The 14250-nt window shown below is 30.9% G+C and overlaps 1 protein-coding gene across 1 annotated transcript; it reads left to right on the forward strand.

Annotated features, from left to right (window-relative positions):
- Positions 1 to 6536: 6536 nt before the first annotated feature.
- On the forward strand, positions 6537 to 13214 carry LOC139487115 (zinc metalloproteinase nas-39-like). The gene is made up of 7 exons (XM_071272108.1): positions 6537 to 6661; positions 7500 to 7631; positions 8478 to 8597; positions 9073 to 9186; positions 10243 to 10421; positions 10947 to 11122; positions 13123 to 13214. Coding segments are annotated over exons 1-7 (783 nt in total). The 5' UTR covers positions 6537 to 6600; the 3' UTR covers positions 13124 to 13214.
- The last annotated feature ends 1036 nt before the right edge of the window (positions 13215 to 14250 follow it).

The following is a 14250-nucleotide window of genomic DNA, read 5'->3' on the forward strand; positions in this document are numbered from 1 at the left end:
TAAAGACATTTTGATATATTAAGATATTTTTGTAAAAGTTTACAGATTTAAAGAACTATTTTAACATATTTAATGAGCAATGTTTTGTGTTATTAATTTTAATAAAATTGAACAAAGTTTTTACTGTTCGTGTCTCATCAGTTAGACGTTTATTGATTGATTTATGTGTAGATTTTAGAAATGAAGATGACAATCAATATGTGACACTTTAATAAATAAATATATTATTATTCAATCCCGACGACTTCAATCTAAAAAAGACTTGTTGTTTCAATATAAAACAATTTTAATATCACAAAATGGATACGAAAATTAAACTGAGCCACGAGGGAGAAGTGTTTGTTTGTTTGGATTTTTTGTGATATAATTAGTGAATAAAAAAATATTCATATTAGTGAATTTTGATTAATTTAGTGGATTTCGAGAACCTAATTAGTTTTTATGAAGACGTAAACAATGGTGAGAAATAATCAGAATTATTTCGAATAAAAGATAAGACAGCAACCCAAAAGAAACAATTAAGGTAATTATATAGTGTCAGTTACTGCTGATAATATGAAACTATTTATTGAAGTAATTAAATGCGACCTATTGAACAATTATGATTTATATACCGTCGATGAATTTTAACCACTTCTTACTATGATTCGTCTGTCCTCTCTGATGATCTTTTGATAACGCCTTATTTTGATGTTAAAATTATGTGTGGTGTAATTGATAAACCTTAGTCAGATCGTTAGACACATTAACGTCTTAGGTCATTACCGTACCATTCATCTTATAGATAGCTTTTGGTTAGACATATTAATGGCTTAGGTCGTAATTTTACCATTTATCTAAAATCCATTTTTTTTGGTTAAGCCGAATTATATAAAAACAGGCCTTATCGTAACTTGTCTATTCAAATAATTTGTTATTGACAGTTTTCTTTTTGTAGCTTATTTATTAAATGGGGTATTTGGTTTTTTTTTCCACCCACCACCGTTTTTACTTTCGAGCGAACTTGCAGACCCTATTTTTTCGAACATGATTTGTGATTTAATACGACGAATCATTTGAACATGCAAATTAGAGTAGCATTATTTATAAACAAATTAGTTTGGTAATAGTTTTACAGTAAATTCAGTAAAAACGAGAAAAAAAAATCTACTACAATATGACAACTTTAGTATAAGAGTTCTGTTTTAGTGCAAGTTAGATTAACGTAAATTATAATATTACAAAAATGGCGAATGTATTTTTCATCATTCTTTCAATACAAATTTACAAACAAAAAGTAAGTTTTAGTCTTATTTAATCTGTCAGCTACCAGCCAAAAGAGTCTTAACCATGAGTACCAATTATCAAATTATTTTCAATGCAGAGATCGAACGTATACTCAAAGGTATATCAGAGGAAAAACCTTTGAACAGTTGTATATTGTTTGAAACTGTATAATAAACTTAATATATCTTGATGATTTCGATAATATGTATAATTTCACTGCCTTCTTTTTCATGACAAGATTTAAACAATTAAGTAAATACAGTGGATAAGGATTTGTTCGTTAAAAAGATACCATGAGCGCTTTTTCCATTGAGTCTTATTTAAACTTTTATTGTAACGTCATGATTACAGTTGTTTTCATAGTTATATCCCTTTTTATCTAATTCTTTACAGATTTATCCTTTTTCTGACCTATTGATTGACTTTTTATTAATTAACATGTGATTCGATTGATTTCAGTTCTGTATTGGTCAAAATTCGATAATGATTTCAAATTGTCTTGCCTTCCTCTGAATTTCTTATTTTGACGACACGAAAAAAAGCGACCATGTCTGATGACGTTACATAGAAAGAACACATTTTTTTGCAGATCACTCGAAACGGAGGATTAGAATTGTCTGTAATTCGATTTAAATGATTAAAGAAACAGATTCCGCAACACAATCTTGTGTAATACGATATATATCCACTCTCGACAGTTACTTTTGAAATATTTAAAACGCTCGGCTAGCTTCGCGTTTTAAATTTGAAAATTTAACTGTCTGCAGTGGATAAATGTCGTATCACACTTGATGCAGTTGTACATGTAGAATCTTAAATATACGAACCCAACCTACCACCAGTTATCATACTTTCTATACTTACAAATCCATTCAATTGGTAGAATAAACCCGGTAAATAGTTCATATTTTGGAGAAATTTCTTTTTTAGAAAATCCCACGGACTGGCAAACACTATTTCCATTAAATGATTATGATTCTTAAAATGTATCCGTATCAAAAAAGACATATTCATACTAAATATCAAGAATTAGAATAAGAATAAGAATTTTATCAGTTTAAAATTCAAACAATAGAATTATTACTAAAGAAAAACATATAAATAGCAAAACAATAGACAGAACACAAAACAAACATGTAGGATTGAAAACAAAAATTGTGAATATTTATTGCATTACTATTTTTGACAACATGCCTCCTTTACAAAGTGATCATATCAAATATCTTGATATATATATTATTAATATAAGTCATGAATCATTCCCAGTTCATGTATTGACATTATAGTTGTTACTCTCATTATACATTTCACTTGATATACTGTTAACATAAACAATTAATATATCACATTCAAATAAAAAATCAAATTTGTTTTCATTACTCATTGAATTAAAACAGGGGACACTATTAGAAATTGCATTAAACATTTGTATCCTAGGTTTATTAAATTTTGTACAAATTATAATTAAATGGAATTCATATTCTACCTCTTTATGGCACCTGGAACATATTTTACTTTCTTAGGCTGTTTGATTGTATAGACCACGTTCAATAGCTAGCATACTATTACATGCATCACTTTTTCCTATTTTTTTGTAACATTTTTATCAAAATTCAACTTCATACATTTCTTTAAATTTTCTGTAGGTTCTTGGTTTATTTCTATTTATTGAATTATCATCATCAAGGACATAATTTTTCCAAAAAAAAAAACTGTTTCTGTTATTGAGCTTCTACGTTAAAGCTAGAAGTAATCGTTTTTCCAAAAAGGTACCTTGATTTTCCCAAACATGAGTAAGACAATTCTTCACAAGAGACCAAAATGACACAGAAATTAACAACTATAGGTCACCGTACGGTCTTCAAGATAAGACAAACGCACCTTGTCAGAGGCGTATTTCGGATTGAGGCCCAGGGGGCCGGGCTCCCTCTTTTCTAAGAAAATTTTAGTTGATCAAAAAGGGAATCACTGAAGCATGACATGAATGGCCCCCTCTAAAGCAGTCAGTTGGCCTCTACTTGGAAAATTTCTGGATCCGCATTTGCTCTGTTTTTTGGTGGTAATCATTCATAAATTAAGAAATATGTCTCCCTCATGCATAGTTCTGGGCCCGTATGCATAAAACATGTTAACGTAGGTGTTCCTTAAACTTAGATTTCACTAAGAATTCCCATTGATGAGTAAAATTCTTAGTTCATATCCTTAAAATTACTTAAGTCTTCTCTTATTACCGTATGCTATATGTTAGCTCATCGCATGTGCTCATCCGTGTAAAAGTTTGTTTGAATCATTTACATTGATTGAACAATACATACTCTTATCAAGAGCTTAGGTTAATTTGATGTTGGTGTGTAAAACAATTTAAAAAAACGTAGCCAATTGAAATGGTCGTTTTGATGGACAAGCATGGGAAGAAAATGATATTTGCAAAATTCCCCCCACTTTTACTACTTTTATTGCTGTTTGCTCAACGTCCAGTTGCAAGTATTTCATGGATGTTCAGGACGAGATCAAATTGACAATAAATCGATACTATAAATACAACAGGTAGATCATGAAGGTCGAGGAATATGTATGTTTGCCTTGCAACCACCACCAACAGACCTCTCAACCAATTTATGCAAGGGTTCTTAACGTAAAGATAGCATGGCACTCTCTCTACACGAGGCATTTGACTTAACGTTCCCGTTCTGGCTGCGAACATATGCATTCAGTAAAGCCAAACTGACATCCGCCCTTTTTTTGTCTGTCGGAAGAATACCAAACTGACCGTATATATATATACCCAATTCACCCATGGGGATAGAAGGAAATAACAATATAATAAGTAAAGAAAAATCTCATGAGGAGAGATTCTCAAGAGATCGAAAGAAATGGAAAAACTTATGCATGGAATGATAAAATTAATGTTAAAATATCAAAATATTTTGAAATTATCCACTAGCATGTTTTTTTTTGTTGCAAACAAAACTCACATAAGGAGTCGCTAAAATCTTAGTTAAAAAGAAATCAAAAAAACATATTTATCTGATTTGTCCCATCTCTAAGACACCGATCATTCATCTATCATCGATGTTGTCTGATAGAGGGGCATGCTTTTTTTCTAGAAACAACTATAAATATATTTGTTAACTCTTACAAATATGTTATATCAACTTCGAATTCCATGGAGTATGTATTAAAACCTTTCTAATTTTGTACCAGCTAATGAAACAAATTCATGGAAAATTTGCCATCTATCTTTAGAATAAAACTATATATTTGAAAAGTAAACCGATGTCCCAAGTCCCCCCAAAACATAGACGGTTGGATGCCGAACGATCCTCATCGCTTCCTTCATACTCTTTTATACTAACAATGAATACCAGGCAGTGTAATTTAACAAAAACGTTCAATGTTATTTATGTAAGCATGCATGAACGGGAGAATTAAACAAAAATAATTGAATGAATTTCCGAGCGTGTAAAAACTGTGCGTATTATAGGAATACATAATAGCGAGATTGAGACATAAGGGTAGAATGAAATTGTATAACCACCCTTTGTTATCTCTTGGTTTTGGTGATTATACGTGATTTTAAGAAAATTTTAATTTTCATTAATATTTAGCAATAAACAAACGAAATATTACTGATATGAATATTAATCAATTAAATGATAGTCAATCTATCCATTTTCTGCAAAAACGCATGACTGATTTCATCTATTTTGGAAAATTTATACTGAAAAATAATATTAGGTGTTTTCTTAGTTTAAGGGGATTTATACATACTACTTAAGGTTTGTGGGCGCGACTTAAACCAACTAGATGATTTTACTAAGGAAAATCTTAACTTAAGAAGATTTAAGCATACTGGCCTCGATTCCTTATTCGATGTGAATAGAGTTTAGTCTCTTTTTGATAAGCTTTCATATCTTGTTTTTGATATTCAATTGTTTTTTACTCGAGTATTACTGAAGGGAAATTCATTGTCGAAATGCTCATTTAGTGCCTCCAATGTTATTTATTAATGACCGTTTAGTTATAAAATTATCAATAATTATTGATCGTACAGTTAGACATATTATCAGACAAGGAAGTTTTGTTTAAAAGTACAATGCATTTTTTGGGGATAAAAAATCATCAACAGCTGTAATCAAAACAAGTTTGAGGAAATATTTGTATTATACTGACAGCATGGGTTAGTAAAAGTATATGTCCAATAGACATATTAAATCTTTAATTCAATAGATTCAATCTAACAGTTTAGGTTTTGTAGAATTTAATTGTTGATAATTAAAGAACAACGACCAAGAGGGAGCAGCTAAGCACTTTGTCCGAAATCTATAAATTCTTTTTTAAATATATAAACTTGGTAAAGATTTTATATTTTGAAGACCTTTTTTGATTTACCAAATTATACGCACTCGTAAATACTATTGTTACACCGTATCGTATTCATATTTTCATTAAATGAGTATGACTTCACAATGTATCCGTAAGAAAAAGACATATTTGTATTAATTATAAGGTATTTCATTGACGCAACATGCCTAATTAGGGCAACATTTACATTGTAACTTACACTTTGAACCTGTTTGGCTTTATAACTATTTAGATTTGAGCGTCACTGATGAGTCTTATGTAGACTTAACGTGCGTCTGGCGTATTAAATTATAATCCTAGTACCTTTGATAATTATTTACAAAAATGCATTTGAACAGATGTAATCAATATATATAGACAAAGACATAATGTCTTTTCCAAATGAATTAAGTTGCCAAAAATAAACCAAAGAAACAACCCCAAGAACACAAATCGGAAAGTTCAATTCTAATCGCAAAAATGTCAAAATAACATGCAGATTAAGAAAACTGCAGAAAACAAAGAGAAACGCAAATTCGAAATCATAACCTCGTAGCTTCATACATATTGACAATTCCAACCGTATTTAGATCTATAAATTAATAATTGTAACGAATATGTCTTGCATTTCATGTGTTGTTTCAAGTCAGTAAAACGCATGAGAGCAGTCGTGTACTGTCTCAATTTGTTGGATTTGTTGTAAACATAAGTATGGTACTATCAAAAAATATTTTTTTCTGCAGAAAGTACTGTATGTTTCTATTTTTGATTGTTCACAAGGAGTAATAAAAACAACGTCCTTTGCCTTTGGTTGTCAAGGACGTGTAAAACAACTATTATCATCATGCAATTCTCACGTATGAATCAATCAAAAACCCCCATAATGCAACATAATTTCCTTATTGGTCCATTGATCCGACTCATTTAGATATTTAAGCTATAACCATCGTCGTATCAGGCATTCTCTGAATTACCTTTCAAATAGCTAATATGGGGAAAACCGCTCTGCTCGTTTTAGTAGTGACAATAACAATGATTTATCAGTGTAAAGGTAAGTGTTTATTGTAAAGGATTTTTTTGATAATGATGAAAGATACAAATATATATCGATGTAGGCAGAGGTTGTTACATACATTTGTACATGTAGCTTATTGATTGGTTTAACAAATTAAATCTTAGTACAACGTACATGCTTTGTCTATGTAAAGTATGGAATTCATTATGTTAAATGTTTAACATAAGTACACCGCATACTGCCAATGTGTAAGATTTCCATGTTTTATTCATCAACGGCTGTTGAATAATTGATAGTCTTTGAGGAATATGACTTTTCGGTTTGTGATGTGAAATTGTAGTTAAATCTTTTTTCTGTGAAGTGATTTTGTGGGTTGTTTCTTGTTTTGTCGTCGTTTTATTTCTCGTTTGAAAGACAATAAATAAGTAAATTTAGCAAAAATCGAATTTATATCGGAAGGAAATTGTAGTTCAGTATTGTTTTTCAATTTATTGAGATTAATAATTTAATTTTATCCTATTTTTAAGAAACACTTACACATTACTGTATCAAAATGTTCTTCAACAATACTGTTAAGCACAAAGCACATTTAGAATTTATTTTATATTTTATATAATTATGTGAAATAATTGACAGTTTTTATTAAGAATCAGACTTTGGAGTTCGTATTGTTCAATTGCTTTTATTTTCTCTGAAGTGATTTTGTAGATTGTTTCTCTTTTCATCGTTTTACGTCTGGTCATTGTCTTGATTATCCAGTTAAAGCAGTGATCCATTTAACAAGAATATGATATATTACCTATTAAAGATTTTCGTAGTATTACAGGGTTTGATTTACTTATCATCTCTAAAATAATTTGTTATAAAATAACAGGCAAACCAAGCTTTGCATGCACCGAACGAGGTGGATATTGTGCAGACTCTAACACATGTCCATCATTAGGAGGTAATGTGGAAAAACTGTCTGTCAGGTGCAAGTGTGGAAAGGCATGTTGCAAATGTACAGGTAAGTAACGAATTTATTTTAGCAATGATTATCGTATTATTGATTACCGACCGACATAACTAATGTCAAGGCCTATATGCTAGCCATGAATACAAATGTGAGAAATGAACGGTACACATACGCAAAACTGAATAACTTAGAAGATATTCTTTGTCTTCCATATTTTTAACAATTTTTCTAAATGAATAGAATCAAATTATAGAATTTTAATGATATAAACTAACAAGACATTAGTTCACCAATGCCGTAAGTCGATTAAGAAGATACAATTAAATCTAGTCAACAACTAAAAACAAAGAGAAACATATAAATGTTAATATCAATACGACCGAGTGAGTCAACAGGGTGAACATGTTCTGCAATACAAGGTAAGACACATAGTCTTAAACTTTCTCTCTTGGCAATGTAAAATGAACTAATGCGCAACAAATTTGAATTGTTATGCTAATTTGTCGTTATTTTCGTCCTTGAAATAAAACATACTGCCATATTCCTGACTTGGGATTTGCAACTTCAATGTAATGATGATTTCATTATTTTTATTATATTGAAATAACAAGACCCATTAACAAGACCAGTACGTTTTATAACACTCATTACCGACTATGACTTATGTTTAAGGATCTGATCACTTACATTACTACTATGTTGTTACAAGAATTTATAGTTTTGATTTGCTATCTCTTAACAGTTGATACAAACCCTAGTACTGGGGTCATTCGTATTATATAAAGGATATATTTGTACCTTTGAAATATAAATTTAGACTAAGCAATCCTTTTAATGAATTCCAAAGAAGTCTCCGATGTGAGAAATCTTTTAAATCCCTCATTCTTTTATTCCTAGACACATGTCCTGTTGGTTCTACATGTATGAGCGAAGGTGAAACCTGTGATGGAACCAAAGATACTAACGGTTGTTGTGGCAACATGTTTTGTTGTACACCTATTCCTACAACGACACCACGTAAGTTATAAAGTTGAGAATATCAATTGGGAATTCGTCAAAGAGAAAACAACCCGACCATAGAACAGACAGCAGCAGAAGGTCGCCAATAGGTCTTCATGACTTACAGTGAAAGTGAACCTCGGTAAATATGTTTTCTTAGTCACACAAATTAAACTGCAAATTCACTTATTTACGATATCATTTTCTGTATATCTTAATTAACCAAATATTAGTGAATCTTTTTAAAGCACATTACAATTTGATTTAAATGTGGAAAGGCTTTCAATTTGTGGTCTGAACAATACGTTTTGCAGTAGTCCTTAATCGTAATACTATTATCCTTACTAGTTTAATTGATATAATGATTATTACTAGTAATAGTAGTATTAGTATTGCATTGATAAAGAAAAAAGTATTATAATTTTTCCTTCACTTTTAAAGACATTTTGGAAAATATGTTTACCTCATTCAATGTGTACTAATTTGTTTTTAGATGAAGTAGATTGCGTGTGTAAAGACACATGCGATAGAGATGGTACTGACGAGGAGTATGTTGATATAAATAAAGGGTGTTCCGGAAACAATACATGTTGTAAACCTTGTTCTAGTATGTTTATAATTAATTAACACAAAATAACCCTAAACAAATATGCAATGCTACTAACATAAACTACTATTTTAAAACTCTATTATTAAACATAATTATTTTTTTATATAACAAAACTAAATTATTCATGATTTAACTGCGGTGAAATGTTTCTCAAGTGATTTCTATCAGAGGGATATCAGCTGAGTGTTATTCATTTGAAAGCAATTTTTTTCGCGTGAATTTCACATGGATCTCACATGAAATTCACGTCAAAATTTTTACGTGAGATTCACCTCAAAGAAATGCATGAAAATCACGTTAAATTTCATTAGAACCTCATGGGAGATTTACATGAATCTCACGTGAATTTCACAAAAATATCATGTTAATTTTAAAAACACTTTTTGTATATTTAAAGATTTATTTTAATCTAAAAATGTACATGCTATATAAATTTCTTTATTTAAACCAATCATGTGTTTCTTTAGTGACATTCACGTTCTCTTCGCATGAAATTCACGTGAAAATCAGACGACTTGATTTCACCAAAGTTTCACATATAATATAAAAAAAAAGGAATACGTTGACAATGAGACAAATCTCGACAAGAAACTAAATGACACAGTAATTAACAACTATATATTACCATACGGCCTTCAACAATGAGCACAAGCAACACCGCAAAGTCAACTATAAAATGCCCCGAAACGAAAAATGTATAACAATTCAAACGAGAAAAAACTAATTGCCTAATTTATGTACAAAACATGAACGAAAAACAAATATGTAATACACAACATCAGCAAACAAAAACCACTTAATTACAGGCTCCTGGCTTGAAACATAATGTGGCGGGGGTAACATGTAAGCGGTATCCAAACCCTCCCTATTAGACCAAACTCTAAAAAGGGGAAACTCATCAGATGGATACAAATAACAATAAGCTCGTTTGAGGTGAAATTTACGTGAAATTGGTGTGAAGTTTTTCTACCAGTGTATAACAGTAATTTGATTGACAAATTGGTTAGAAATGAATGTCACTGCTGTTTTCCATCTAAATTATTAACTTTACAGGTACATGTGGTGGAAGTTTCAACGCACTAATGGGAAGTTTTACATCACCAAATTATCCATCTAACTATTGCAATAATCAAGACTGCATTTATAACATCACTGTTGAGGATGGAAATACAGTATTATTTAACTTCACAACCATTCATTTGGATGTCGGCATGAATCAAGATTTTGTTAAGGTATATTTATTTTAAATAGCATTAAAATTAATTTAAGATCTCGTTTAATAATTCTATTAAGTTAATACTTTGAATTCAGGTAATAATATTGAACAGATAAAAAAACAATATACTAGCGGAAAAGATGTTATACCACAAACATTAGGTGCAAAAATTTGCACACCAGATCCGGATTTCGATAATAAATGTCTCTTCGGTGATGTTAGGGGTCGAAAGGTATTTGAAAGACCAAATAATTTACCTGAATGTAAGATAGACTCTTGAATTTCAAAGAGTCAAAATAGGATGAACGGATCATATGAACCGGAGGGAAAATATGATTAAAGCCCAAACGAAAAAATGTAAACAAGTCTAAATTGAAAACTACGTTCTAACATATGATTGCTTTGAATAAAGACCGCAATTTTAATACGTGTGCATGTAAATACAGCACAAGCTACATTTCAGGTAGAACATATTAATTGTAAAACTGGAGGATATGCAATTTATTGTACAATATGCGAAAAACATATAACTTTTTTGAAGGTGTATAATGCAGAAAGTAGGGCAGAAAGTACGTTTTATGCTGAATATTTAGGTGGTCACCATGCGCAAATAGTTACAGTTCCTGACAATCCTTCTTCCAACACAGTTATCGTCTACTTCCGGTCTGGTGACACACTTACCAATTCTGGGTTTCAAGTTACTTATAAAATAATTTGGTAAGTGCAAATGATATCTTGTCACACCTTATTAAGAGAATGATATTGATAATGCAGTTGAAGAGAACATAATACTGTTGCAGAAACAGTTCAGTTAATAAAAAAAATACATGAACATATATAACGGATGTAGACGAACAACTGTTTACAAAACTCTACACATTAATGTTTTAAGTTTGATTGACATGAATTTAAGTGATTAGGGGGGGGGCTTTGACAGAGACAACATGCATATCTATTTCGGAAAACGGGAAAATCGGAAGGTTGTCCGTACAGCATAGAAAGTACTTACAGGAGTATGATTCTTCAATGCAGTACAAGAACTTACGAAAAATCATGAAGAAAATGTACATCTGAAGTTTTATTATGCTAGTATCAAAGCCCTACAGAACAACAATATTACAGTAAAGTTTATAGCTTCTTTAATATGTTATTGCCTACTAGACCTCCTCACTTGAACGGCTGTTCACATCCCATCTAACTAACTTACCGATTCCATTCCATTTGTAATGATCTGATCGCATTCAATTTATATATTATTTTAATACTGATACATTCATATTTAAAAACCCCAGGTGGCTATAATTAAATATCAAATGTATCCCATGATGCATTCATCAATTCATCAATCAGAAATATATACAATTTGTATCGTCAGACATATTTACTCTGATGTATGCAACAGATTTGTATATCGTGCTATGATGTAATTATTTCTCATCTAGAAAATTGTCTCTCCATGTAGTAATTTCAATCAAAAGGTCAGTTTTATCTTGTCCAACAAAAACCTCTATTCATGACGCCAAACACAATGATATTGCGAAATTGTGTGATACATTGGTTGACTGGTTGTCTAGACATACTGATTGTCCAATTCGTTATTTCAAGGCTTCCATATATATTTCAAGCAGTATTTTTTTTTCAAATTACACAGTTCGGATAGAAATGTCCAGTCATAAATATCTATACTATAAAACGAGAAGACCTCATTTTGGGTGTCGCTTCTCCTCTTTCCACAATAAATTAATCAACACGCCTCTGTGTCCTATATGTATAATACATAGTCGCATTTGTCATCTATTCATATGATTATTCAGATGGAGTTATTTTGGGAGAAAAACGAGAAAAAAGGCATCCGGATATTGTCCCGCCATTGGACGAAATTTTAAGTCAGATTAGACTTCCGGTTTGCGTTTTTCTGTATACTTTGAACATACATATGCAAAGAATAAAGTGTATTTTTAGAATTCTATCTGCTATCATTTTCAAGTTTACTATCAACGGCGGTCACAGAGTTTATTAAATAGAGAGGGTCTGTATACTATATCAATGACCACCATGGACCGATTAGTAAACTTAGAATTGAAAGTAAATACACTATATTTATAAGTAATGAATTTTCATAATATACAGACAAGCACTAAAAATATTCATGTGAACTTTTGATACCTTTTCTGAAATTCTCCAGTTGTGGTATGATTGCCATGTTGAGACAATTCTCCACAAGAGACCAATATGACACAGAAATTAACCACTATAGGTCACCGTACGACCTTCAACAACGAGCAAATTCCATACCGCATACTCAGCTTTAAAAGGCCCCGAACTGACAATGTAAAACAATTCAAACCAGAAAACTAGCGGCCTTATTTATGTACAAAAAATGAACAAAAAACAAATATTTAACACATAACACTTAAATGTCCATAACATACTGAATGTATGTTCATATTGAAATTGATAGAAAACCAAAAATTGGGAATTTGGAAATAAAGGAGGAGGGATAAAAAAAAGCATTTTCCTGTCCCCAATAAGCTATGACTTATGATACTTTTGCTGAAATTCTCCAGTCATTCAATGTTTTACAAAATTCTCCCAACAACACTTTACATACTTTAAACTATGCTCTGAATGCCCGCGATTTCGCGGGTGTGTTCTAGTTATCCGTGTTTTCATTTCATGTTACATGGTTTTTTTTCAACTCTATTTGTGTTTTACAGATGGCAGACCTGCACGTACATAAACACGTGGAACTACCGCCAGTAAGAACTAACTGCTCAAATAAAAGCTCAATAAAATTGTTTGAATGCAAGCTTTTTGTTGGTTTCCATGGTAAAACTTGTCATTTAAATTCTAAAATAACGTCTGACTGAAGATATACATCAATTAATTTGTTGAAGTTTCAATAAGCGTAAACTTTTAAAACATTCGATCATAATAACTTTTATTTCCCAATGATGTGTAACGCAATATCTCGTTTATAAATACTTTCAAAACAAATCAAAGGTCGTGGTATGAGTGCCATTGAGGCAACTCCCCATACAAGTCACAACTAATAAGCCGATGGAAAGCTATAAAGGGTCCAAACATGACCAGTGTATAAAAATGCAAAGAGAAAAACATAGTGATTCACAAAATATCCTTCAAGTTATTGCAATTGACCGATTCTAAACATAAAGTTATTGATTTAAATACAAAGGGACATTACTACCATCAAGATAATTCTTGAGCATGCAAGGACATTTAATTTGGTTTTAATACCAGTATTCACTCATTATACACTATTCCAAATGTAGTTGTTTATCATAATTATCTTAATCAGTATAAATTAAATTATCTTCATCAATAGAATAATCCTTGAATATCTCCTATTCTTTAAAGTTAATGATATATCAAGATGTAGCAGTTGGCTGATGAAATCTTCTATATTTCTTGAATAGTGTGTAGGCGTGTTTTATCAATAGACGATAGCTAAATCTGTGTAATTTGTGTTTTTTTTTACTTCTCCAACGATCATCAGCAGACGGTGCAAACGAATACGAGATAGTTTTATTTCCACAATAAAATATCAGAAAATATTCTAACTCATGTGTATTTATAGATTATCGTTGATCATCCCAACGAGGTTTATTTTCTCGCTTAAGCCGGGACTATTTGAGATGATCAATGATAATCTGTTTATTGTCATTCGCCTATGACGACGTTATCAATTTCATTGTCAATTTCATTTACAACGCCACGTGCGCCTTTAGTTTCTTGTGATGATTTTTCATATTACTCTACCAGGCTGAGAAAGGAAATTATCAGTCAGTTAGATCAAGGGAAAATTTCGTTAAATTGTGATAAAA

Source organism: Mytilus edulis, chromosome 8 (assembly GCF_963676685.1).
Source record: "Mytilus edulis chromosome 8, xbMytEdul2.2, whole genome shotgun sequence".
Taxonomy (NCBI): Eukaryota; Metazoa; Mollusca; class Bivalvia; order Mytilida; family Mytilidae; genus Mytilus; species Mytilus edulis.